Source organism: Phalacrocorax carbo, chromosome 27 (genome assembly GCF_963921805.1).
Source record: "Phalacrocorax carbo chromosome 27, bPhaCar2.1, whole genome shotgun sequence".
NCBI lineage: Eukaryota > Metazoa > Chordata > Aves > Suliformes > Phalacrocoracidae > Phalacrocorax > Phalacrocorax carbo.
The window spans coordinates 341,630-366,140 of record NC_087539.1 but is presented as its reverse complement, the minus strand read 5'-3'; the positions used below and the strand labels follow the sequence as shown (position 1 = coordinate 366,140).

Here is a 24,511-nt window from a genome sequence, read left to right as displayed (position 1 = left end):
TCTGTCGGTAGCACCCTGCAGCCCTGAGGAGCCATGCTCACCCTGGGCCTGGCCCTGCCAAAACATCTCCATCTCCCCCTATCCCCATGAGCTCCGTGTGCCGGGGCAGGCAGCTGGCAGCGGGAGCCTCACCGCAGGGGGTGGCGGCAGAACGGAGGGCACTGCCGGAGCCTGTCCAGGGGTGTCAAGTGCTGGGGGTGCCGAAATGCAGCAGCCCAGGGACAGGACGGAGGAGCCAGCTGCCCATCTGTGGTCCACAGGGCCTCCCGGAGCTGTCATCCTGCTGCCAGTGCTCCTCGGCCAGGGGCTTGCATGGGATTCCTGCTCCCCAGGCAGCCATGGTGCTGGCCTCTCACTGGGCTGCCGCATACCCTGGGGTGCCCCCAGCCCCGCTATTGCTCTGCAAGAGATGTGGCAGCCGTCCCTGTGAGCCAGACAGCTGTGCTGCATGGTTGATTGATCACGTCTCACTGGAGAGCACAGGGACATTGGAGCAGATGCAGCATCTTGAAATATTAATGGCTCCCTTTTGCGGTGCCACGCGTTCTCGGTCCCCGCTGCCAGCATGTTCACCCTTTGACTGGGGCTACGCGCGCTCCTGGGCACCGAGGGTTTTCAAGGGAGTTGAAAGGCTTCGAAGCTGCAGGCGCCATCCCCTCCCTGCATCCGTCCCTGTCTGCCTGCTCCACTCCCAGCACCTTCCTGCAGTTAATCAATTTACTCGTTTAAAATCCTCTTAGCATCTGCAGCCTGCTTGGCATTTTCCAGAATATAAAAATAATCAGGAGATTTCTGAACGGTGAAAGAGTGTGATTAAGAGGGCTCTCCAGGCCGGTGCTGGCTGTCCGTGCTCTGGGGCTCATCCTGACGGCGCTGTCTGCAGAGCAGCCGGGCAGCTCCACGCTCACCGTGGCCCATGAGGGATGGCGTGGCAGGACGGAGGCAGGGTGGCCCAGTGGCTGTGGCGGTGTGCTGGGACACACTGTGCTGGTTTCTGCTCCTCAGTGATCCTGCATCTTGGGCAGGTCCTTTCCCATCTCTGCGTTGTCCCTCCTGTGCAATGCTCAGCTCCGGGCTGACTGGCTGGGAGCTCCAGGGGGAGGGAGCCCCGCTAAAGACCGGAGAGCCACGGTTGGGCCGGCAGCACATGTGAGACGGTCTCTACATCCCTGCGGTTGCGGACTAGTGTCCCCTGCCTGCCTGTGCTTCCTGGCCGGTGTGGAGCTGTGGCTGGGCGGGACATCTCTGCGCTGCTCTGGTTGCCCCTGGCCACTGGAGCCCCCACTCTGTGTTGCAGTGAGGAGCCACGCCTGCGAGCCGGATCAGTTTGGCAAGCCAGGGGGCTGCTCGGATATCTGCCTCCTTGGAAACAGCCACAAGACCCGAACCTGCCGGTGCCGCTCTGGGTTCAGTCTGGGCAGTGATGGGAAGTCCTGCAAAAGTGAGTCCTGGCCCTCCCTGGAGAGCTGGGGGGGGGGGGGCGAGGGAGCTGTGGCCACCCCTCTCTGCGAGGGACTGGGGTGGGCAGGGGCACTTGTGCCAGACGACTGGGAGCACACAGAGCCAGAGGCAAGCAGAGCTTTTCGATTCCTTCCCTCCCAGTTGCAAATACACCTTTCCTTCCCAGTCTAAGCTGTGGGCTGCCTGCTGGGCTCTGCGATCCCTGCAGACCTGCTGGGTGCAGGGGCAGGTTGCTGCCTCCTCCTCACCTCTCTGTCATAGCTTCGACCCCGCAAAAGCCCCAGTGCTGTGGGCATTGGGCTGCCCACCCCCAGCACCACTCTGGCCTGGCTGGTGGCGATGGCTCTCCCCATCTCTCTGCAGAACCCGAGCACGAACTGTTCCTGGTGTATGGGAAGGGTCGTCCAGGCATCATCCGTGGCATGGATATGGGAGCCAAGGTGCCAGACGAGCACATGATCCCCATTGAGAACCTCATGAACCCCCGAGCACTGGACTTCCATGCCGAGACTGGCTTCATCTACTTCGCTGACACCACCAGCTACCTCATCGGGCGCCAGAAGATCGATGGCACAGAACGAGAGACTATCCTGAAGGATGGTGCGTGGCCAAGGGGCCCAGCCTGGTGCCTCCCTGGGGTGGTCAGCCCCCGGGAGCCTGCAGCAGCAGCCATCAGCGCATTGCCTCGCGTAATGGCAGCGCGTCTGTCCTCTCTCTTGCATCTTTGACCCTTAAAGCTAAGGGCTGAAGCTGCTATTTGGGTTTATCTGTAGACTGCTATTGAAAGACAGGTACCCCAGGAGAGTCAGGTGAGGGACCCCTGCCCCTGGAAGTCCCCCTCCTGCCCAAGCTGGTCCAACCCCATCAGTCAGGGTCCCTGGGGCTCAGTGCAGTGGCTGATCCTTCCCCATCTTGCCAGACGAGTAGATTTGCATTCTCTTGGGGCAAACCAGCCACGGATGCTCCTGAATTTGGCTTTCTCCAGCCCCGGCTCCCTGTGGCTGCAGTACCTCTGGGGGAGCTGCCTGCACTGGGGCAGGTTGTTCCCTGTTGGTTTGAGATGGGATTGGGTGGTGCCGAGCACACTGTGAATTATATGGGGCTGTCACTTCCACTTCTCGTCTTCCCGGTGCCACGCAGCCCTGGTGATGAGCGCCCGCTCCTGCTTTTCCCAAAAGGTATCCACAATGTGGAAGGGATCGCAGTGGACTGGATGGGGAACAACCTCTACTGGACGGATGACGGCCCCAAAAAGACGATCAGCGTGGCTCGGCTGGAGAAGGCTGCCCAGACACGGAAGACGCTGATCGAGGGGAAGATGACCCATCCCCGAGCAATCGTGGTGGACCCCCTGAATGGGTGCGGGTGCCTGGGTGGGCAGGGCCGGCTTGTGGGAGGGCACGGCTGCTCCTGCCCGCAGCGAGGACCGGCAGAGCTGGCGGCTGGGTCCTGAGCTCCGCATGGCTTGTGACTGCCCCACTGCATCTCTGTGTTCACGAAGGCTGCCAAGCTGGGGCAGCGGGGCCAGGCGGGGCAGCGGCTCCGGCTCTGGTTACGGCAGCAGCTCTGAGCTGCGCCGCAGCTTCAGCCTGGGCTGGGCAGCACTGGCACGGCCAGGAGGGCCGTTGCGTTGGGCTGGGGCCTGGCTGTAGGCACAGGGCAGCAGGACCTCGCCGCTGCTTTGTCAGCCGCTCTGCGAGCAGCCGGAGAGTTCGCACCTGGCTCAGTGGAGGCAGAGCCAGTTGCTCTTCAGATCAGCAGTGGGGTGGGCTCCAAGCCCAGCTCGTCTGCCTCCGTAACAGCTTAGCGTCTGTGGCAGGTGGATGTACTGGACAGACTGGGAGGAGGATCCCAAGGACAGCAAGAGGGGCAAGATTGAGAGAGCCTGGATGGACGGTTCCAACCGCAACATCTTCATCACCTCCAAAACTGTCCTGTGGCCCAACGGGCTGAGCTTGGACATCCCAGCTAAGATCCTCTACTGGGTGGATGCTTTCTATGACCGCATTGAGATGGTCTACCTCAACGGCACTGAGCGGAAGGCAAGTGGAGGCCCCGTGGCCTCTCAGAGGCTGCCAGCCCCTGAGCTGGGGCTGTGGGCAGCGAAGCCGCTGCCTTGGCTGGCTGCGTTTGCTGTGGGTCTGCCTGGTGGGTGACTGGCCACGTTCAGCCACGCTCCCCTGCCACCTGTCCCCTCCTCTCTCTTTGCTCTGTCCCTTGCCCTCTCCCACCTTGTGGGGTTTCCCCGGGCACCTGTCCCAGCTAACGACAAGCCTCTCCACCTCCCTGGGCCTGCAGATCGTGTACGAGGGACCTGAGCTGAATCACGCCTTTGGGCTGTGCCACTACAGCAGCTTCCTCTTCTGGACCGAGTACCGCAGCGGCAGCATCTACCGGCTGGACCAGGCCTCCAAGGTGGTGAGCCTGCTCCGGAACGAGCGCCCACCCATCTTCGAGATCCGGATGTACGACGCGCAGCAGCAGCAAGGTGCTGGGGCCACCTCTGCCAGGCACCACGGGGACCTGCCACGCAGGAGGGAACGGGGGCACTGGAAGAGGGAGGGAATGGGGGCTGAGGAAGTGCCCCACTGAAGCAGCCCCCCACCTCTTTTTCCTTCCTTTTGGCCATATCCCTGCCTGTCTGTCCATCCCCGTGTACCCTGTCTTTCTTTGCATAAACCCTGTCACTCATCCCCCTGCCCTTCCAGCCTTTCCTCTCTTTCTCCCCCTCCCTCCATCCCTCCCTGCCAGGTGTTCCAGCTATTTCAGCCAGGCCTTGTGTCCCCTGAGGGGTCCCTGCTGCCTTGCATGGACTGACAAACTGGGGTCTCCAGCTGGGTTCCAACTGTGGAGCCTGTCGAAGGAGTCCAAGGGGCCGGGGACACCCAGCAGCTCACTGTGGGTCAGCAGGGTGCCCTGAGTGCTGAAGTCCCCTTCTCCTCACCTCTGCCTTGCCTCTGCAGTGGGCTCCAACAAGTGCCGCGTAAACAACGGTGGCTGCAGCAGCTTGTGCCTGGCCACCCCGCGGGGCCGTCAGTGTGCCTGTGCTGAGGACCAGATCCTGGGATCAGACTCCGTCACCTGCCAGGGTAGGCTGCGCTGGGGCCTGACCCCTGGAGGGGTCCCCCTTGCCCCAAGGGATGGATGGGGACATGGAGGCTGTGGCTCTGCTCTGGCACATCAGCAGCGATGCCTCGCACGGTGGGGGGCTGGCCCAGGGCTCGGGGAGGTGGGTGCTCCCTGCACCCATGGGAGCCTGCAGATGTGCCACGTTACCAGCTCTTGCACAACGGCAGCAGGACAGCCACCTGCCTGGGGAAGCGGGTGGAAATCCCTGGTGGGGATTGCTGTGCTGAAGCCATGTAGCTGTGTCTGACGCTGCCCGCAGTCGGGTTCGCTCTGCTGCCAGCGTGTGGGAGAGCCAGGTTCAGGGTTGGGAGCCTGGGTGGTACGGTGCTTTGCCAGCTTAAATGAGAGGGGTGAAGCTCTGCTGGCGCAGCCTGTGTATGCAGGCTGAGCCAGGGTCTCGCCCCCTCGACCGTGGGCTGCACCTTCTTGTTTCACGCTCAGGAGCTGGTGCACATGGGCATGAGTGTCTGTGTATGCTCTCAGGGCTGCTGGGCTGTCGCATAGACATCCTGCTAGCCTGGGGACACAGGGCTGTCCTTGCTGCTGCCCTGCTCTTGGTCACTTGGTTAAAATCATCCCCTCCCTTTGCTTTTCCCTTGCCAGCCAACCCGTCCTACATCCCCCCTCCGCAGTGCCAGCCTGGAGAGTTTGCCTGTAAGAACAACCGCTGCATCCAGGAGCGCTGGAAATGCGATGGGGACAATGACTGCCTGGACAACAGTGATGAAGCCCCTGAGCTCTGCCGTGCGTAGCCACCTCCTGCATGACGGGATAGCAGTTTACATACTCCTGGGGCAGCAGAATTCGGGCTAAGCTTTCCCCAGATGTGGGGCTAGTGGCTGGGATGGGGTCGGGCATCCATGACCCCTGCGTCCCCTCCCCAGCTCTAGGAGGGGAGAGGGCTTGAATGGTTGAGGGGGGAAGTGGTGATTAGGATCCTGGATCCCCAGTTTGTTTGGGGCTCCCTGCCCTTTTCTCTCTCAGTACTTTCTCCATCAGATGTGGAGGAGGAATGGGGGACGGATGGAGAAGGGCAGGTCCTGAGTATGTGTTTCCCCCCGCAGACCAGCACACCTGCCCCTCGGACCGTTTTAAGTGCAAGAACAACCGCTGCATCCCCAACCGCTGGCTCTGTGATGGGGACAACGACTGTGGGAACAACGAGGATGAGTCCAACTCTACCTGCTCGGGTGAGGAGCTTGCCTCATCCTCAGGGATCAGAGGGAGAGCTCGCACTGCAGAGCTGAGCCACAGCCTTTGCTGTTCCCTTTGTGCTGCAGGGCTGAGGCCAAGGTTTTAGGGCCTTGCATGTCCCTGCTGCCCACTTTGCAGCCAGTTTGGCTTCTGCTCCTGTGCCTCACAGGAGCCCCAGGAATTTTGTTCCCCGCTTTTCCCCCAGCAAAGCAAGGCACTGCCAGCTACTAAAGCTCTCTCTGTCTCTCCACGGGTCAGCTCGGACCTGCTCCCCCAACCAGTTCTCCTGTGCCAGTGGGCGCTGCATTCCCATCTCCTGGACGTGTGACCTCGATGATGACTGTGGGGACCGCTCTGATGAGTCCGCCTCGTGCGGTGAGCTGGGGTGGGGAGCGCTGGGAGCACAGAGACCTTTGGGGGAGTGCTGCTTCTCACCCCACCATGGGGCAGAGGCACCGGTGGGGCTGGGCATGAGGACTGGGGCACAGGGTGTCTCCCCCACACTGATCGTGCCTGTGCCTCCTCCACAGCCTACCCGACCTGCTTCCCCTTGACGCAGTTCACCTGCAACAACGGGCGCTGCATAAACATCAACTGGCGGTGTGACAATGGTAAGGACCAGGGCCCTGCAGCTGCCCAGGGGGATGCAGCCAGGGACGGCGAGATCAGACGCAGGGGTGCCAGCCTGGCAGGGGGTCCTGTTCCTGCAAGGGCCACTTCTCAGCCTTGCACTGAACGGCAGAGCCCAGGCCCAAAGGGAGGAGGCGTTAGCTCAGGCTGTAAGTGCACCCTGCAACACCAATACCCACGTTTTCCTTGGCTGCCCTTGGGGGGAGCATGTGTTGCAGGAACAGCCTGGCAGGGATTGTTTCAGCAGACCTTGGTGTTCTTTGCAAGGTGGCCAAAGCTCTGCCCCAGTGCTTGACACAAGTGTGGAGTGGCCTGTGCTGCTGGCAGGGCTGAGCCAGGTCCTGTAGCCCCAGGGAAGGCAGGAACGGCCTCCCGGCGAGCTCAGGTCTGGCCTCGGATCTGTTTCCAGGGCCAGGTCTGGGAGAGAGGGTTTGCCCTAAGGCTGCTTTCCTTCCCCACACGTTTATTTCAATCTTCCCAGCAGCTCTGCATCGTTAGGTTTAATTAGTTGCTTCAGAGCAGGCAAGGCATGTTCAGAGCTGCAGAGTGCACGTGCCAGTGCAGGGGGTTAGTGGGGAGCTGTAGGTGCAGGTCTCTCCCTGGGGTCTTCCTGAGCAAGTGGCCTCTTCCTCCTGGCGCAGCCCCACCTCTGAGCCATCCCCGCCAAGGGATGGTCTCTTCTCCCAGGGATCCACCAGCACCAGCAGTCAGGCGCTCACAAAAGCGATGGCCTTGGCGTGGAGCACCTCCGTGCAGCCAAGAGCCTCCCTAGGCACCCGCGGGGCAGGAGCTGCAGTGATGGGGGGCTCCCAGCCCAGCTGCTGCAGTCTCCCCCAGTACCCTCTGCTGCTTCTGGTCTCGCCTCCCAGGCCACTCAGTGTGCCTGCGCAGCCTCTGTATGTCCCTCTCCACGTCCATGTTCATGTCCCGGCATCAGCGTGTTTTTGTGCTGCTCTCTGTGCGTGTGCCATGTTGTGTTGTTTTGTTTGTCATTGTGCCCACTCTCCTGTCTGGTTGGTTCTGTGTTTCAGAAAAAGATTGTGGGGATGGCTCTGACGAAAAGAACTGTCCAAAGCCTACCGGTTAGTGCATAGATCAACATGCACCAGACCCCCAACCTGGCCCCACACACCTCCAAATCTGCCCCCCTCCAGAGTCCTGTGAGCCCCGTGGGCTGTTTCTCCAGATGCTGGCAATGCCCCCCACCCTCTGGCAATGCCCTTTTCACACCAGCAGCGGGAGGGACATGCCGAGTGCTGGGGAGTGAAGCAGATGTCCCTCCTGGCTTTACTGAGTGGAGTTGCTCGGGGAGTTCCTGTTGGTGGGAGCCTGGAGAGGTCAAGGTCTGCAGCTGCAGGAGCTGAGCTCCTGGTGAAGCTGTGTGGCAGACGTCAGTGCCATCGTCCCCGTGCCTTTCATGAGCTCCCCTGTATAGAGGGAGATAGAGGCATGGGGAGGCAGAACTCAGGCGGGGCGTCTGCAGCGGAGCAGAGCCCTGTGGTGGTTCCAGCAAGCCAGGCCAGCCCTGTGCCTTGTGCCGGTGCCAGCAGGGCAGGCAGAGGGGCTGCATTGCCAGTGTCGCAGCACCATCAGACTAAAGCTCCCCCGCCCATCAGCAGGTGCTAGGTTTTCCTCCAGGCAAGCTGTCACCCCCCAATTGGCTGTACCAGCCCATCTTCCCGTGGATGTGCCTCATAAAGGAGTGCACTGTCCCCCCAGCTCTGCTCCCTCTGTGGAGCAGAGTGGCCCTCTTGGTGCTGGGCCCCCTCCCAGCCTCCCCAGGTACATGGCTGATCTATGCAGTTTCTGTGTTTCATTTTCTTTGTGCGCTGCTGGTGCTGTGGCCGCGCCTGGCGAGCATGTCGGGGGGCGGGAGGGCCGGGGACCGGGGGCTCTCCGTTCAGCCCGGCCTCTCCTGCGGAGGTCCCGCCGCCAGCGCTGAGGGGCTGCCTGTTGCCCCACGAACTGTCTGCCGCTGTGGTCTATCCGATCCCCGTTGTTCCCCGCTTCCCCTCCCCGGGGGGTCTCTGCCTTCCTCCTTCCTGCCGTGCCTCCAGCAGCCCTTGGCTGCCCAGGCGCTCTCTGAGCCCCTTCCCGCTCCCCTTCCCTCTCTAGACAACGACTGCGGGGACAACAGTGACGAGGCGGGCTGCAGCCACTCCTGCTCCAGCAACCAGTTCAAGTGCAACAGCGGGCGCTGCATCCCTGTGCACTGGACCTGCGATGGGGACAATGACTGCGGGGACTACAGTGATGAGACTCATGCCAACTGCACCAACCAGGGTGAGCCCCAGGTCGTGGCGGGGCCAGGCGGCCCCTGTGCTGCTGCTCGGTGGCCTCTCCTGCACTGGGAGGGAGTGAGCAGATGATGGGGGAGGCAGGCATGGCAGATGGACCCTCCTAGGCATCAGCTCTGCTGCCGTCCTGCCTGGAGAGTCCCCCCCAAAGCAGAGCCCCCACTTCCAGGCAGGGAATCCTGCAGCCTTCTCTGCCCACCCTGGGTGCACAGATACCCGTCTCCTGCACCTCTGGGTGCCCCCCAGCTCTTTCCCTGCTGGGCTGAGTGCCCGGTCCTCCTCCCGCCCCTGAGCCCGCCTGGTTCCTGCCCAGTTCCCACCTCATCAGGGCAAAGGCAGTGACTGGGTGTGCGTGCCCTCTCCCCAGCCACGCGCCCGCCTGGGGGCTGCCACACTGACGAGTTCCAGTGCCGGCTGGACGGGCTCTGCATCCCCATGCGCTGGCGCTGCGACGGCGACACAGACTGCATGGACTCCAGTGACGAGAAGAACTGTGAGGGGGTCACCCATGTCTGCGACCCCAATGTCAAGTTTGGCTGCAAGGACTCAGGTGAGAGCGGCGGGGGGGGAAATGCTGCCACCTGCCCCCTCTGACCTGGGAAGAGGACTGGGACCTGCCTCGGCTCACTGGGGATGGGGACAGGGGAGACAGGGGAAGGACACCAGCTCCAGGGCAGCCGGGACCCCCAGTGCCTGAAATAACATCTGATCTGCCCCTTCGTTCCCCCTTGGCAGCGCGCTGCATCAGCAAGGCCTGGGTCTGTGATGGGGACAGTGACTGCGAGGACAACTCAGATGAGGAGAACTGCGAGTCACTGGTCTGCAAACCTCCCTCCCACACCTGCGCCAACAACACCTCCATCTGCCTCCCCCCCGAGAAGCTCTGTGATGGCTCTGACGACTGCGGGGATGGTTCTGATGAGGGCGAGCTTTGCGGTGAGTGCGGAGCTGGGTGCCAGGACATGGGGTCTCCCCGGGCTGGGAGCGGGATGAGGACCTGACGAGCACATCCTCTCTCCGCAGACCAGTGCTCCCTGAACAACGGCGGCTGCAGCCACAACTGCAGTGTGGCCCCTGGTGAGGGCATCGTCTGCTCCTGTCCCCTGGGGATGGAGCTGGGCTCGGACAACAAGACCTGCCAGATCCAGAGCTACTGTGCCAAGCACCTCAAGTGCAGCCAGAAGTGCGAGCAGGACAAGTACAACGTCAAGTGCTCCTGCTACGAGGGCTGGATGCTGGAGCCCGATGGCGAGAGCTGCCGCAGCCTGGGTGCGTGCGGGTGGGCTGTAGGGTCCAGCAGCATTGCCCCAGCTGCCTGTGGTGGGGGTTGTCCTCCCCCCGCTCTTGGAGGCAGCAGCAGCGGAGCTGAGGACCATGCTGACGGGCATGGCCGGGTCCTGGGGGGATCTGCCTGTCAACAGTGGACCCCTTGCTGTCCTCATCTGGTACAAGCAGCCCTTTTACAGTGCAGGGGCGTGGGTGGTCCCGTAGCTGGGGCCAGGGCCAGGAGCCAGAGACACCTTCACCCTGCCTTGTCCACGCCCCTCTTTTGACCCTGCTCTGCTTTCCCCAGACCCCTTCAAGCCATTCATCATATTCTCCAATCGCCACGAGATCCGCCGCATTGACCTGCACCGGGGTGACTACAGCGTCCTGGTCCCTGGGCTGCGCAACACTATCGCCTTGGACTTCCACCTCAACCAGAGCTCTCTGTACTGGACCGATGTGGTGGAGGACAAAATCTACAGGGGAAAGCTGCTTGAGAATGGGGGTATGTAACCCTGGGGGCATGGAGCAAGTTGGTGGGGGCCAGATGGGTGCGGAAGCAGGGGTGTGGTTCTGGGATAGGGTGCTGGCAGTGACTCCTTGCCACCCTGCAGTGGTGCAGCCGCTGGAGCCCACAGCCCCTGTAGCAATCCTATTTTGCTCTCCAAAGTTGCTCATTATGTAGGAGTTAATTAGCATTCCCAGCACTTCCCTAATGGTAATTGCAGCCCAGCAGCTGGGAGCACAAAGCCAGGCCCTCTTCCCGTCAGTGCTGCAGAGATGTGGGAGGGGGCACCCACAGAGCAGCAGCAAGAGCCCCGTGCTAGGGCCACGGACATGGGGTGAGCCCTTTCGGGTTCAAGCCCCATTTGGGGAAGAAGCATCCCCCCAACATCGACCCCAGTCGAGCCAGGTGGAGCTGGTCAGGACTGGGGTGTGATGGTGGCGGGTGGGCCAGGGAAGAGGCACCAGCCTGAGCCCTCCCGGCGCTGTGCCCCACAGCTCTGACCAGCTTTGAGGTGGTGATTCAGTATGGGCTGGCCACCCCCGAGGGGCTGGCTGTGGACTGGATCGCTGGCAACATCTACTGGGTAGAGAGCAACCTGGACCAGATCGAGGTGGCCAAGCTGGACGGCACCATGCGAACCACACTGCTGGCCGGGGACATTGAACACCCCCGCGCCATTGCCCTGGACCCCCGCTATGGGTAAGGCATGAGGGGGCGTTGGTCACCAGGACACAGTCACACCTTTGGGACCTTGCGGGGGGACCAGGCCGTGGGCTCCTGTCTGGGCACACACCCCGCTGCTGATTCAGGAGGGAGAGTTCAGTGTCCCTGTACTGACCATCCCCGCTCGCTGTCACTCGCAGGATCCTCTTCTGGACAGACTGGGACGCCAGCCTGCCCCGCATCGAGGCCGCCTCCATGAGCGGTGCGGGCCGGCGCACCATCCACAAGGAGACAGGCTCGGGGGGCTGGCCCAACGGGCTCACCGTTGACTATCTGGAGAAGCGCATCCTCTGGATCGATGCCAGGTAGGACCGAGACACCCATCTCTGCCCCACACCTCCCCCACCCTGTCCCCTCTGGACCCCTGCCATCCCCGTCCCTCCCAGCTCTGGCACTTTCCCCCTCGCGCCTGTGTTGTTCTGCCATTTGACTGCTGGGCTGGGAGCGAAAGCCTTTGCTCTGTGGGGTCTGTTTGTGTCTGCAGCACATTCCAGCCTTTGCTCTGGGTTTTCTCCTCTGCAGGGACTCTGATCCCTGGTGTAAATCAGCAGTTGTCCTCCTCTGCAGCATTAAGCAGAGCAGAGGCGGCTGGCTGCTTAGACCCTGTGGGTTGTTGCTGTTGGGTTAAAGACCTGGCCGTTGCCTGTGCCTGGTACCCCTTGCCCGGCATCTTCCAGCTCTCACCCCCTGTCTTGCCGGGCACAGGTCAGACGCCATCTACTCAGCCCTGTACGATGGGACAGGGCACATCGAGGTTCTGCGGGGGCACGAGTACCTGTCGCATCCCTTTGCCGTCACCCTGTACGGGGGTGAGGTCTACTGGACCGACTGGCGCACCAACACGCTGGCCAAGGCCAACAAGTGGACAGGGCACAACGTGACAGTGGTGCAGAGGACCAACACGCAGCCTTTTGACCTGCAGGTGTATCACCCCTCCCGGCAGCCCCTGGGTGAGGCCTGGGGAAGCGGAGGCGCTGGGACAGGGCCGGAGGGGCACAGCGGGGAGATGGTGTTGGCACTCGGTGTGCGCCCACACCCACTCGAGCATCATGTGGGAGCTGCTCCCGCCCCTGTAGCTGCCCCTTCTTACCCTCTGCTGAGCCAGAGGCCTCCTCTATGGCTCCGGCCACCCAGCAAAGAAGTGTTCTGGGGTGATGAGGCTGATGGGTGAGAGCTCCTCAATGGGGCAGGCAGGGTCTGGGAGGTCTGCAGCTCTTTGGGGCTTCTTGGGTGTGTGTCCCCTGGAGCAGGGACATCACTAAGTCTCATCCCCTTTGCAGCTCCTAATCCATGTGAAGCCAACGGGGGCAAAGGGCCATGTTCCCACCTCTGCCTCATCAACTACAACCGCACATTGTCCTGTGCCTGCCCCCACCTCATGAAGCTGGACAAGGACAACATGACCTGCTATGGTAGGGATCTGCCCAGGCCACCCCAGGATGGGGAGGACGAGTGGGTGCTTTGGAGCCAGCTCTGCAGACCAGGCTGGGGTCCCACAACTGCCCTTCTTGTCCTTCTCCCCAGAGTTTAAGAAGTTCCTGCTATACGCGCGGCAGATGGAGATCCGGGGCGTGGACATTGACAACCCCTACTACAACTACATAATCTCCTTCACGGTGCCCGACATCGACAACGTCACAGTGGTGGACTACGACGCCCTGGAGCAGCGCATTTACTGGTCTGATGTCCGCACCCAGACCATCAAGAGAGCCTTCATCAACGGCACCGGTGTGGAGACCGTCGTCTCTGCAGGTGGGTGTGTCGGAGCATCACCCTGCATGGCTGCTCCCATCAGGTCCTGGAGCAGGGCAGAGCAGCCAGCCCTCCAGAGGCTTCAGCTCCATGAGAGTGGCCCTTCCTTTTCATCTGAGTATCATCCCAGCCCTGTTCTCATAACTAACAAGTCTCCCTTCTCCGTTCCCTTTCAGACCTGCCCAACGCTCACGGCCTCTCTGTGGATTGGGTTTCCAGAAACCTCTTCTGGACCAGCTACGATGCCAACAAGAAGCAGATCAACGTGGCCCGTCTGGACGGCTCCTTCAAGAACGCAGTGATCCAGGGGCTGGACAAGCCTCACTGCCTGGTGGTTCACCCTCTCCAGGGGTAAGTCCCTGGCGGGACACGGTGCCAGCACGCTTGGGGTCTGGCCAGGAGTGTTGAAGGAGGAGGAGGTGTACGTGCAGGCACACGTGTGCGTGCGCGTGACAGTGCACCTACATGGTGGAGGAGAGAACAGGTTGCTCTCCCTATGTGTCAGCGCGTGTAGGAGGTGTGTGAGAGGAGACAGGGCCGCAGCTCAGGAGGCGTGTGTCTGTGGGCACGTGCAATGCAGCAGGCTGTGTTTCCGTACACACGTGTGCGTGAAGGAGAACAGGCTGTGGATTAGTGTGTATCCGTGAGCGTGTGCCAGTCTGTGTGTACACGGGGCTTTGCTAGTCAGGGCTTCGCAAGTGCTTGCAAGCACCAAACCGCTTCCTGGGTCCCGACGCCAGAGGTGGGGAGGCCGTCGGGCTGCCCAGGCTGCGCAGCGAGAGGGGTTGGCACAGGGCTGGCCTCAGCCTGGAGAGCAGGAGCCTGGAGGGCAGGCTGGGGTGGCGGGGGCTGGTGGAGCCTGGGTGGGCTGGGAGAGCAGCAGAGCTGCGTGTGGGCCATCTCCATGGGGCTGTTGGAGCTGTCATGCTCAGTGTCCCCTCACTTGTGCAGGAAGCTCTACTGGACAGACGGGGACAACATCAGCGTGGCCAACATGGATGGCAGCAACCGCACTCTCCTCTTCACCAACCAGAAAGGGCCTGTTGGTACGGACCCCCCCCCACACCCCCCGGTACCACCCTGCCTTGCAGCACCATTGCTGGCCCTTTTAGGGCAAGTCCCCACTCTGGCAGCCCCGGCTCCCCAGGGGGCTGACAGCTGGTTTGTGCCGGGTCACCCCAACCTCGCGCACCCATTCTCTCCATCACCCCATCCTCTGTGCCGGTCCCATCGCACCTCACAGATGGCGACAGTCTCTGCATGCTGCCTGTATACCGATGGTCCCTTGCTTTCCAGGCCTGACCATTGACTATCCAGAGAGCAAGCTCTACTGGATCAGCTCTGGCAATGGCACCATCAACAGATGCAACCTGGATGGCAGCAACCTGGAGGTGATTGAGTCTGTGAAGAGTCAGCTGAGCAAGGCGACCGCCCTGGCCATCATGGGTGAGAGCTGGCAGGGTGATGGGGGCAGTCGGTGAAGCCCTTTCCCTTTCTCCTCGCCCGGCCCAAACGCAGACTGCTCATCGCCACCTCTAGCAGCTGTGGAGGGGATGCTTCTCCACCAAAGGCTGAGCTCAGACCCCTTTTTTCAGGCCATCACATGTAAATCTGTGTGGAGCCACTGCTCTTTGCTGCTGGGGCGGGAGGGGATGGGGAAAGCTGCTGCATGTTCCTGCCTTCTCCTCCCAGGCAACAAGCTGTGGTGGGCTGACCAGGCCTCTGAGAGGATGGGCACCTGCAACAAGAAGGATGGGTCGGAGGTGACAGTGCTGCGCAACAGCACCACGCTGGTGATGCACATGAAGGTGTACGACGAGAGCATCCAGCAAGGTGAGCGCATGGTCCCGCGGCAGAGACCCTACAGGGCTGGGCAGTGGCTCGTCCGCTCCACCGGCATGCCAGCAGGGCTGGAGTCTGGCTCATGGTGGCCAGGTGGCCAGCTGACCCTGTTCCCTCTTGCTGGCCCAAGCCTGGCTCTTGTCCTTGTGACAGATCCCTGCCCGCTGGCGCAGAGCGCCCGCGTCTTGTGCGGCTGCCCCGAGCAGCGCTGGCCCTGGCTGCCGCAGCGTCTGCCGAGGTGCCCGCAGCCCCGGCAGGTGTGCCCCGGCCCCCGGCTGCCCCTCACCCCGTCTTCTCTCCATTGCAGCCGGAACCAACCCCTGCAGCCTAAATAATGGCGACTGCTCGCAGCTCTGTCTCCCCACTTCCGAGACATCCCGGTCCTGCATGTGCACCGCGGGCTACAGCCTGAAGAGCGGGCAGCAGTCCTGCGAAGGTGAGCAGCCCTGTCCCATCCCCTCTCCTGAACTACTCCCTCAGAGCAGACACCCTGCAGCCGCCCCCAGCCATGCCTGCTGCATGCTGCAGCTCCGCCGGCGCGGCATGGTGCTGCGCAGCCGAGCAGGGCCTGTGTGCCACCGCGGCGTGCAGGGGGCTGGTAACTGCTCGCTCTGGCTACGTGCGGGCTGCCTCACGCTGCCCTGCACCCAGCCATGCTGCAGAGGGATGCTGGAGGGGCTTGGGGGAGGGCCTGTGGGCTCGGGCCACAGTGAGACCCTTGCGTGGGCTGTCCCTGCAAGGGGCTGGCAGTGATGAGTGTGGGCAGCACACTGCCTGGGCACTGAGGGCGCTGGGTTTAGTGGGAGGAGGGGAGCAGGACTGCGTGGTGGGAGCCCTCAAAGGTGGGGTGAAACCCTTGCTGTCCGTAGCAGGTTTGGGTCACTGACTCACCACAATCACAGGGAATGGGGCTGGGCAGCCAGCGCAGCCTTTGCGCTGCAGATCTGCAGTCCCTTCCTGGTTTGCCTCCATCTCCCTCCGGAGGGAAGAGCCCCTCGCTCCCTGGTCATTGCCAGGGCCTCTCAAAGGCTGCGTGCAAAATGGTCTTGGTGTTTTTGGAGGGTGTTGGCAGAGCTGCTGCACCATCTGGGTCAGGGCAGGGACTGAATAACAAGCGCTGCCCTGACCCAGATGCGGTGCAGAGCCTTTGCCAGTGCCTGGGAGTGGAGGCAGCTCTGGAAAGAGGCCTCATTCGTGCCTCCCCTGTGCCCTGGCATGGGCCGGGACCCCCTGCACAGGCTACTCCAGGGCTTGCAGCAGGCAGGACCTGCCGGCACACAGCCCCTTCACAGAACCAAGCAGGGAAGGGCCTTGCAGCTGTTCCCCAGGTTCCTGCCCCAGCCATCAGAAACCTTGTCCCTGACTATGTCCATGCGCGGTTTAGAGTGGGTTGTTCCCTGCCCTCTTTCCGCAATGTTTGCCATTCCTTCCTGTGCGCAGTGTGGCAGTGAAAGCCATCCCATCCTGATCACAGAGGAGGTAATAGAATCATATAATCATAAGATGGGTTGGATTGGAAGGGGACCTTAAAGATCATCTAGTTCCAATGCTCCTGCCATGGGCAAGGACCCTTTCCACCAGACCAGGTTGCCCAAAGAGCCATCCAACCTGGCCTTGAACACTTCTAGGGATGAGGTACCCACAGTTTCTCTGGGCAACCCGTTCCAATGCCTCACCACCCTCATAATGAAGAACTTCTTCCTTATATCCTAAACCTAAATCTACCCTCTTTCAGTTTAAAGCCATCACCCCTTGTCGTATCACTACAAGCCCTTGTAAAAAGGCCCTCTCCAGCTTTCTTGTAGACCCCCTTCAGGTACTGGAAGGCTGCTATAAGGTCTCCCCAGAGCCTTCTCTTCTCCAGGCTGAATAACCCCAACTCTCTCAGCCTGACTTTGTAGGAGAGGTGTTCCAGCCCTCTGATCATCTTTGTGGTCCTCCTCTAGACTCAATCCAACAGGTCCATGTCCTTCTTATGTTGGGAGCCCCAAAGCTGAACTCCAGGTGGGGTCTCACAAGAGTGGAGTAGAGGAAGAGAATCACCTCCCTCGACCTGCTGGTCATGCTTCTTTTGATGCAGCCCAGGACGTGGTCGGCTTTCTGGGCTGCAAGTGCACATTGCCAGGTCATGTTGAGCTTCTCATCAACCAACATCCCCAAGTCCTTCTCAGAGCTGCTCTCAGTCCATTCTCTGCCCACCCTGCATTTGTGCTTGGGATTGCCCCAACCCATGTGCAGGACCTTGCACTTGGCCTTGTTGAACTTCGTGAGGTTCACATGGGCCCGCCTCTCAAGTCTGTCAAGGTCCCTCTGGATGGCATCCCTTCCCTCCAGCGTGTTGACCGCACCACACACCTTGGTGTCGTTGGCAGGCTTGCTGAGGGTGCACTCAATCTCACTGTCCCTGTTGCCAGCAAAGATGTTAATGTCAGTCCCAATGCTGACCCCCAAGGAGCACAACTTGTCACTGGTCTCTGCTTGGACGTTGAGCCGTTGACTGCAACTCTTTTAATTGCCACCACTCGGTGGATAAGGAATTGGCTGGATGGTCCATCCATCAAATCCAGGGCTCTCCAGTTGAGAGACAAGGATGTCGTGTGTGACAGTGTCAATGTCAAAAAGAGTTTTCTCCTTATGTTCATCCTGGTTAGTCCCCTCCTGCGTGGGGACCCAAGTGAAGCAGGGGCATCCCTCCCTCCATGAGGAACCACGGTGCTGCAAAGCTTTCGAAGCGTGCCATATGCACGCTGCCCATGCAAACACGTCACCCGCCGACCACAGCGCTGTCGGCAGGATCAGGCGCTTGGTGTCCAGCAGGACTGCCTCCCCCGCCACCTGCCTGCAGAACTGCTGCTTGCACTTCCAGCCCACGTCTCACATGCGTCAGCCTCGGAGTCAGCCAGGAGGTGGGCGTAGGGGCTGCCTGTGTGGGGATGCTTCAGACAGCCGCACAGCCTGCTGGCAGGTCCAGCCAGCACGGTTCGACCCTGCCCTCCCTGTCTCTCTGTTGTCCTGGGCTGTCTGCCAGGGCTGGGGACTCATCGTGCTGCTGTCATGACAGGGTCAAGCCCTCCCACCAGCCCTGCCGGGCTTGTGCTCCTCCATGGAGCTGCCGTCACAGTTTTCCATGAGTTGTGGCTATCCGTTGAAGGGACAGTGTCTGGCCTGTGGGATGCGTCTGACTGTCCCCCCATCTGTGTCGCAGGTGTTGGCTCCTTCCTCCTGTATTCGGTCCACGAGGGGATCCGTGGCATTCCCCTGGATCCCAACGACAAGTCGGATGCTCTCGTGCCTGTGTCGGGGACGTCCCTGGCCGTGGGGATCGACTTCCACGCAGGTGACATGGGGGCTGGGAGCAGGACAGCAGGGCTGGAGAGGTCGGGGAGGAGGAGTGCAAGGAGGACCATCACCAGACCCTCCTTTGGCAGTGCTCTGGCCTAGAACATCTCCCCTTGGCAGCTCCGGGTGCGGGAGGGTTTCAGGTCCCCATACCAAGGCCTGGGGGTGCGGCTCAGCCTGGGTCTGTGCCACCCTTGGGGTGACCCAGAGGCAGTCATTGACACCCACTCTCCTGCCTGGCACCTCTCAGAGAACGACACCATTTACTGGGTGGACATGGGTCTGAGCACCATTAGCCGGGCCAAGCGGGACCAGACGTGGCGGGAGGACGTGGTCACCAATGGCATTGGCCGGGTAGAAGGCATCGCCGTGGACTGGATTGCTGGTGAGATGCGCTGTGGAGCAGGGAGGAGCCGGTGGGCGGTTGGGGAGTGGGGCTCATGCAGGTGTTCACTGTACCCTCTCTGCAGGAAACATCTACTGGACGGACCAGGGCTTCGACGTCATCGAGGTGGCCAGGCTGAATGGGTCCTTCCGCTACGTGGTCATCTCGCAGGGGCTGGACAAGCCTCGGGCCATCACAGTCCATCCAGAGAAGGGGTGAGACACTGCACGAAGCTTCCTGGAGAGGGCCATCAGCTGGGGGGTGGGCACGTACCGGAGACCCCTGGCACTCTCCCAGCAGAACTGTGCAGTTTGCTTGCAGTAGAGAAGGATTCATAGGTCTCCTGCCACACCAAGGGACAGGCCCTCGGTGTCCAAACCAGCTGGGTTTAACCACCCTTTCGCTGATGGGCTGAGCTTCCTGGGAGCTCCCCGTGACCTCATGGGTGCCAGCACCACAGAAAATCCAAGCGGAGCCTCCCCAGACCAGCTCCAGCTTTGGACAATCACAGGGAGAGGAGAGTTATTTGGATCTGGGGAAGGACGGAGAACAGCACCTCCCGTGCGTGGCACACAGGCTTTCTGGGCTGCATCCAGCGGCGGTGCAGTGCTCCTTTCCCCAGCTGCAGCGTGGTCTGCAAGGATGAGGCGGCCAGGAGGCTGGCAGATCAGGAGGGGTCTGGACCGAGGCCCGGGCGTGGAGGGGTGAGAGGGAGAGGTGTTTGTCCGTTGCTCCGATGGCCAAAGGGCCCGAGGATGCTGCTTCTGGCCAGCCCCATGGTCACATCACTGCTGTCCCCTGCAGGTACCTGTTCTGGACAGAGTGGGGGCAATACCCCCGCATCGAGCGGTCACGCCTGGATGGGACTGAGCGGATGGTGCTGGTGAACGTCAGCATCAGTTGGCCCAATGGGATATCCGTCGACTACGAGGTACAGCCGCCAGCTGGGAGGACAGTGCCAGTCCCAAGGGTCCCTGCAGCTGTGCCGCTGCTGGTGGGGCCTCTGGGGACATGGCTGCCCTCCCCAGGCCCCTGGAGTCTCCTCTCCAGTGCAGGGAGGGTTGCCCAGGGTGGTAGTCTTCTGCAGCACCCTGGGACCTCCTGCTGGATGTGGTGGGAGGTACAGAGGGTGCCTTAATGCCACCCCAGTGCGCTGCTCCGTTGCTGACTGGGATGCTTTCTCATTGCCTCAGGATGGGAAGCTTTACTGGTGTGATGCCCGGACAGACAAGATTGAACGAATCAACCTGGAGACGGGTGAAAACCGAGAGGTCGTCCTGTCCAGCAACAACATGGACATGTTCTCGGTGTCAGTCTTTGAGGAGTACATTTACTGGAGCGATAGGTACAGTGCCTGAGGAGTCCGGCAGTTCTGGGGGTGCCCTGCATTCCCACTGTGCAGGAGGGTGGCGGGAGCTGGCGGGTGCTGTGAGGAAGGTGACAGAGCTGGGTCCTGCTGCAGTGTGCTGCTGGGGTGGGCCCCACGTCAGTTGCTCAGTGACTCTGTCCTTTCTCAGGACTCACGCGAATGGCTCCATCAAAAGAGGCAACAAGGACAACGCCACTGAGTCAGTGTCCCTGCGGACAGGGATCGGCGTGCAGCTCAAGGACATCAAAGTCTTCAACCGGGCCAGGCAAAAGGGTGCGTCTAGGAGCAGGGTGTCAGCCCCTTGTGCGGTGCTGCCGAGCGCCAACAGCCACCCAGGCTGGGCTCCCGTGGCAGGCAGATGTGGGGAGGGGGATGGAAACAAACAGGCCACTGTGTCCTCATCCAGAACGGTGTAACACCATGGGCTGAGCCCATTTCTTCACCCACTTCCTTTGGGAGCAGGGAGAGGTGAAAAGCAGCTGAGCAGGAGCATCCTGCTACACAGAGCCTGCCCAGTCCCTCAGACAATCCCCCCTTTTCTCCCCAGGCACCAACATCTGTGCCCAGAGCAACGGGGGCTGCCAGCAACTCTGCCTGTTCCGGGGCAACGGGCAGAGGACGTGCGCCTGCGCCCACGGCATGCTGTCCGAGGACGGGGTGAGCTGCCGGGACTATGACGGCTACCTGCTGTATTCGGAGCGCACCATCCTCAAGAGCATCCACCTGTCAGACGAGAACAACCTCAACGCACCCATCAAGCCCTTCGAGGATGCGGAGCACATGAAGAATGTCATTGCGCTGGCCTTTGACTACGGCTACGGCTCCAAGGGCAGCAACCGCATATTCTACAGTGACATCCACTTCGGCAACATTCAGCAGATCAATGATGACGGCACAGGGCGCAAGACCATTGTAGAGAGTGAGTGTCACAGGGCTCCCTCTGCATGCATCTGCCCTCAGACCCCTCTTCCCTGTTCTCCCCTGCCACCTCTTCCTGACTGCCCTCCTTCCTCACCCAAATGCTTTTTTCCTTCTCTCAGTTCTCATTTTTTGGTGTTTTTGAGAGGCGTTTTGAGCGGCAGCTGTTAAGGGTTCAGATGCGAGCTTTTTACCAGAGCCTCTGGAGAAGGCAGCAGCCTGTGGTAGAGGACACAAGTGTCAGGAGCAGTCTGCAGAGCTTCTTATGGCAAGGAGGGTGTATCACAAGGCTCGGGCATGCATGGGGGTATGCATTGCTCTAGAAACAAGGCACTGCAGCAAACCGTGTTTGCATTTGCTCTGTGTTTGCATTTGACTTCCAAGACAGACCTATTGGGCCTGAGCAAACCTTGCCATGCCTGGCCCTGTCTTCACCTCCAGCCCTTGGTTTGCACTTGGTTCATTTTATTGGGTCCTACAGCAGTTGAAAAGACCACATCTGTTGCTCTGTGTCACTAGGGAGCACCTCCAGCAAGGGTTATAGATGTGCTCGCTAATGAGTGTATTTACATTTGGCACTTTGGGCAGCTGTTCCCACTGAGATCAGGAGAGCAGCAGCCACCTCTCATGGCCGGTTCATTAAACCTTTTGCTGATTGTTAACGAGGGAGGCAGGATGGGTGTATAGTTCAAGTTCCTGGCCTGAAAGCTGAAGGGAAGGTCTTCCTGGTCAGCCAGGAGACTTCATCTTGTCACTTTGGCCCTCTGGGCCTCAGCTCTCCCCTGGCAGAGAGATCCTTCCCTTGCCAGCGCTACTGCTGCAGGGACAGCAGGACCTGGAGCAAGACCTGGCCAGTGCAGGGGAGGTGATCAGAGCGTGAGCTTAAAAGCCAAGTTCAAGTCCTAGTTTCATCGTAGGTGAACATCACTTAGGCTTCCTGCAAGGAAGTGTCATTACCTGGTTGGTAGCAGAGGTCTGGCCCAGGAGGCCCCTGAACTATCCTGGGGTCTCAGCTCACCTGTTTGCACAGACACCAGCCCAGCCCTGCTGAGTCTCCTCAGGTGCCGCCGCGTTGGCACTGCGCTAGCAAGCAGACTGAGCCTCTGGGAGATTTTTCTTGGGGGTGTAATTAAAAGCAGTAACTTCAGGCTGCCCAAGAAGCTGCGTCCAAACATCACAGTCAGCACTGGCTGTGTGGAGCGAGCTGGGCAGCCTTGCAGGAGCGTGGGCTGGACACAACCCTTGCCTGTCCTCCCCTCCTGCAGACGTGGGCTCGGTGGAGGGGCTGGCATACCACCGCGGCTGGGACACGCTGTACTGGACAAGCTACACCACCTCCACCATCACTCGCCACACCGTGGACCAGAGCCGCCTGGGGGCTTTCGAGAGGGAGACAGTGATCACCATGTCGGGGGACGATCACCCCAGGGCCTTTGTGCTGGACGAGTGCCAGAAGTGAGTGGCCATCGGTGCTCCAGCCAGTCTGCCCAGGGGTCCACATGGTCCCATGGCAAGCATCCAGGTGGACACCCCTCCACTGGGCAGGAAGCACTGGTTCCCAGCACAGAGAGTATTGGACCCCAGGGAGGAAAGGCCCTGAGCCCCACCTCCCCACACATCCTTCAGCACCCCAAAGCAAAGACAGAAACCCCGTCCCATCCCCTTCTCTGGCCGGCTGGTACCATGGGGTACCACATTTCCCAGCTGGCTGCAGTGGCCTCATTCATCCCCATCCCACCCCTTTTTATGGGGGGACAATGTCACAGCCACCCCAAAGTCCTTGGAAGCCCCACAGCATCAGAGGGGTGGGCTGAGCCAACACATACGTGGCAGAGAGCTGGGGTTGCAAAGGCATCATGTGTCTCTTCCCTTCCAGCCTGATGTTCTGGACCAACTGGAATGAGCAGCACCCCAGCATCATGCGTGCCACCCTCTCTGGAGCCAATGTCCTCATCATCATTGACCAGGACATACGGACACCCAATGGGCTGGCCATTGACCACAAGGCAGAGAAGATCTACTTCTCTGACGCCACACTGGACAAAATTGAACGTTGTGAATACGATGGCTCCCACCGCCACGTGAGTCCAGACCTGGCCCCAGCAGCAGAGATGGGGGAGGAGAGTGGCGAGTGTCGAAACAGGCTGGCACGTTGTCAGAGGAAAGCAGAGCTGTTCCTGGGGCACAGGGGAAGTCAGGCCTTCCACCGGGGCAGACACATGGGGACAGGCTGCATCTGGGGTCCTGCTGGGGGCTGCGTCCCACAGCCAGGTTCCCTCATGCTTACGGTTTGCCAATGTCTGGCAGGTGATCCTGAAATCAGAGCCTGTGCACCCCTTCGGCCTGGCTGTCTACGGCGATTACATCTTCTGGACGGACTGGGTGCGCAGAGCTGTGCAACGAGCCAACAAGTATGTGGGCACTGACATGAAGCTTCTGCGTGTTGACATCCCCCAGCAGCCCATGGGCATCATTGCTGTGGCCAACGACACCGACAGCTGTAAGGACACCCCACCCATCGCCCACGGCCTCGCCACCATGGGCCCCTGCTCCCCTGCCTCTACCAGACCTCTGCCCCCTCTCTCAGGCGGCTCAGCCCCCTGCCAGACAGTGCTGCTCTTCCACCCCATCTGCAGGCCAGGGGAAGGGTGAACCCATCTCACCATCCTTCCTGGCCTGTCATCACCCCTTCGAGACCCTCACCCCAGGGCCTGCCCATCTCCAAACCCTGTGCAGGCTGAAGAGAGAGAGAATTTGCCCCATTTGTGCTCTTCCCAGGGCATCCTCCTTCCAAGATCTGGGGAGACTGGATGTCCCCAACCCCATGCATCATCCACAGCCCCATCTGAAGAGCTTGGGGAGAAACCCTTACTGTTCCTCCCCCCAGCAGGGAGGACAAGGGGGAAGGGACTGCTGAGACTGTGGCTGGTGTGACTGTTCTCCGTCTCTCCTAGGTGAGCTGTCCCCGTGCAGGGTGAACAATGGTGGCTGTCAGGATCTCTGCCTGCTCACACCCAAAGGACACGTCAACTGCTCCTGCCGTGGCGAGCGCATCCTGCAGGAGGATTTCACCTGCAAAGGTGGAGGGGAGGTGGAAGTGGGAGCTGATGGGGATGGGACGGGGAGGAGGAGAGGCTGGTCTCAGCCTGGCAGAGCTGACATTCCCCGCGCCCTCCCCAGCCCTGAATTCCACCTGCAACATGCACGATGAGTTTGAGTGTGGGAACGGCGACTGCATTGACTTCAGCCGGACCTGTGACGGTGTGGTCCACTGCAAGGACAAGTCAGATGAGAAGCAGTCCTACTGCAGTAAGGTTCCTCCTCTTGCTGCTTTGCTGAAACACAGACACGTACCCCCTGGCATGCACAGGCACCCTGCTCAAGCTGTCAGCAAAGGGAGCCAGGATTCCTGGTTGTCTTCTCACGTCCCTCAAGTGCTTGCAGTCCCTCAAGTGCTTGCAGTCCCTCTTGCCCTCCAAGAGATGGGCCCAGCCCAGCCCAGCCCAGCCCAGGCCAGGCTTTAAGGGCTCCAGACCTTTTCCAATTTTGTGGGGCAGGCTGGACACCTTGAGCCAACCTGGTGTGGGGTCTGCAGCACCCTCCCTCTAACACCAACCCTTGCTCCTCTGCCAGGAGGGGTCTCTGCTGGGCAAAGGTTGAGCTTAACCCTGTGACATTGCCAGCACAGCAGAAGGGAG

At 60.9% G+C, this 24,511-nt stretch overlaps 1 protein-coding gene across 3 annotated transcripts in view; it reads left to right on the top strand.

Annotated features, from left to right (window-relative positions):
* LRP1 (LDL receptor related protein 1) overlaps positions 1 to 24,511 on the top strand; it is a 94,533-nt gene that overhangs the window by 48,773 nt on the left and 21,249 nt on the right. For all 3 annotated transcript variants that reach the window (XM_064474347.1, XM_064474346.1, XM_064474345.1), the window contains 37 exons: positions 1,298 to 1,441; positions 1,825 to 2,061; positions 2,640 to 2,820; positions 3,281 to 3,503; positions 3,760 to 3,949; positions 4,425 to 4,550; positions 5,194 to 5,334; positions 5,655 to 5,780; positions 6,043 to 6,159; positions 6,315 to 6,395; positions 8,530 to 8,697; positions 9,079 to 9,261; positions 9,447 to 9,647; positions 9,735 to 9,980; positions 10,285 to 10,482; positions 10,980 to 11,184; positions 11,349 to 11,513; positions 11,914 to 12,158; positions 12,489 to 12,620; positions 12,733 to 12,960; positions 13,137 to 13,311; positions 13,912 to 14,006; positions 14,257 to 14,406; positions 14,653 to 14,793; positions 15,110 to 15,238; positions 18,008 to 18,139; positions 18,392 to 18,526; positions 18,612 to 18,741; positions 19,331 to 19,457; positions 19,720 to 19,871; positions 20,044 to 20,168; positions 20,443 to 20,814; positions 22,079 to 22,268; positions 22,690 to 22,894; positions 23,121 to 23,313; positions 23,768 to 23,893; positions 23,994 to 24,122. In XM_064474347.1, the coding sequence (XP_064330417.1) occupies positions 1,298 to 1,441; positions 1,825 to 2,061; positions 2,640 to 2,820; positions 3,281 to 3,503; positions 3,760 to 3,949; positions 4,425 to 4,550; positions 5,194 to 5,334; positions 5,655 to 5,780; positions 6,043 to 6,159; positions 6,315 to 6,395; positions 8,530 to 8,697; positions 9,079 to 9,261; positions 9,447 to 9,647; positions 9,735 to 9,980; positions 10,285 to 10,482; positions 10,980 to 11,184; positions 11,349 to 11,513; positions 11,914 to 12,158; positions 12,489 to 12,620; positions 12,733 to 12,960; positions 13,137 to 13,311; positions 13,912 to 14,006; positions 14,257 to 14,406; positions 14,653 to 14,793; positions 15,110 to 15,238; positions 18,008 to 18,139; positions 18,392 to 18,526; positions 18,612 to 18,741; positions 19,331 to 19,457; positions 19,720 to 19,871; positions 20,044 to 20,168; positions 20,443 to 20,814; positions 22,079 to 22,268; positions 22,690 to 22,894; positions 23,121 to 23,313; positions 23,768 to 23,893; positions 23,994 to 24,122 (6,243 nt within the window). The remainder of the gene's footprint in view (positions 1 to 1,297; positions 1,442 to 1,824; positions 2,062 to 2,639; positions 2,821 to 3,280; positions 3,504 to 3,759; positions 3,950 to 4,424; positions 4,551 to 5,193; positions 5,335 to 5,654; positions 5,781 to 6,042; positions 6,160 to 6,314; positions 6,396 to 8,529; positions 8,698 to 9,078; positions 9,262 to 9,446; positions 9,648 to 9,734; positions 9,981 to 10,284; positions 10,483 to 10,979; positions 11,185 to 11,348; positions 11,514 to 11,913; positions 12,159 to 12,488; positions 12,621 to 12,732; positions 12,961 to 13,136; positions 13,312 to 13,911; positions 14,007 to 14,256; positions 14,407 to 14,652; positions 14,794 to 15,109; positions 15,239 to 18,007; positions 18,140 to 18,391; positions 18,527 to 18,611; positions 18,742 to 19,330; positions 19,458 to 19,719; positions 19,872 to 20,043; positions 20,169 to 20,442; positions 20,815 to 22,078; positions 22,269 to 22,689; positions 22,895 to 23,120; positions 23,314 to 23,767; positions 23,894 to 23,993; positions 24,123 to 24,511) is intronic.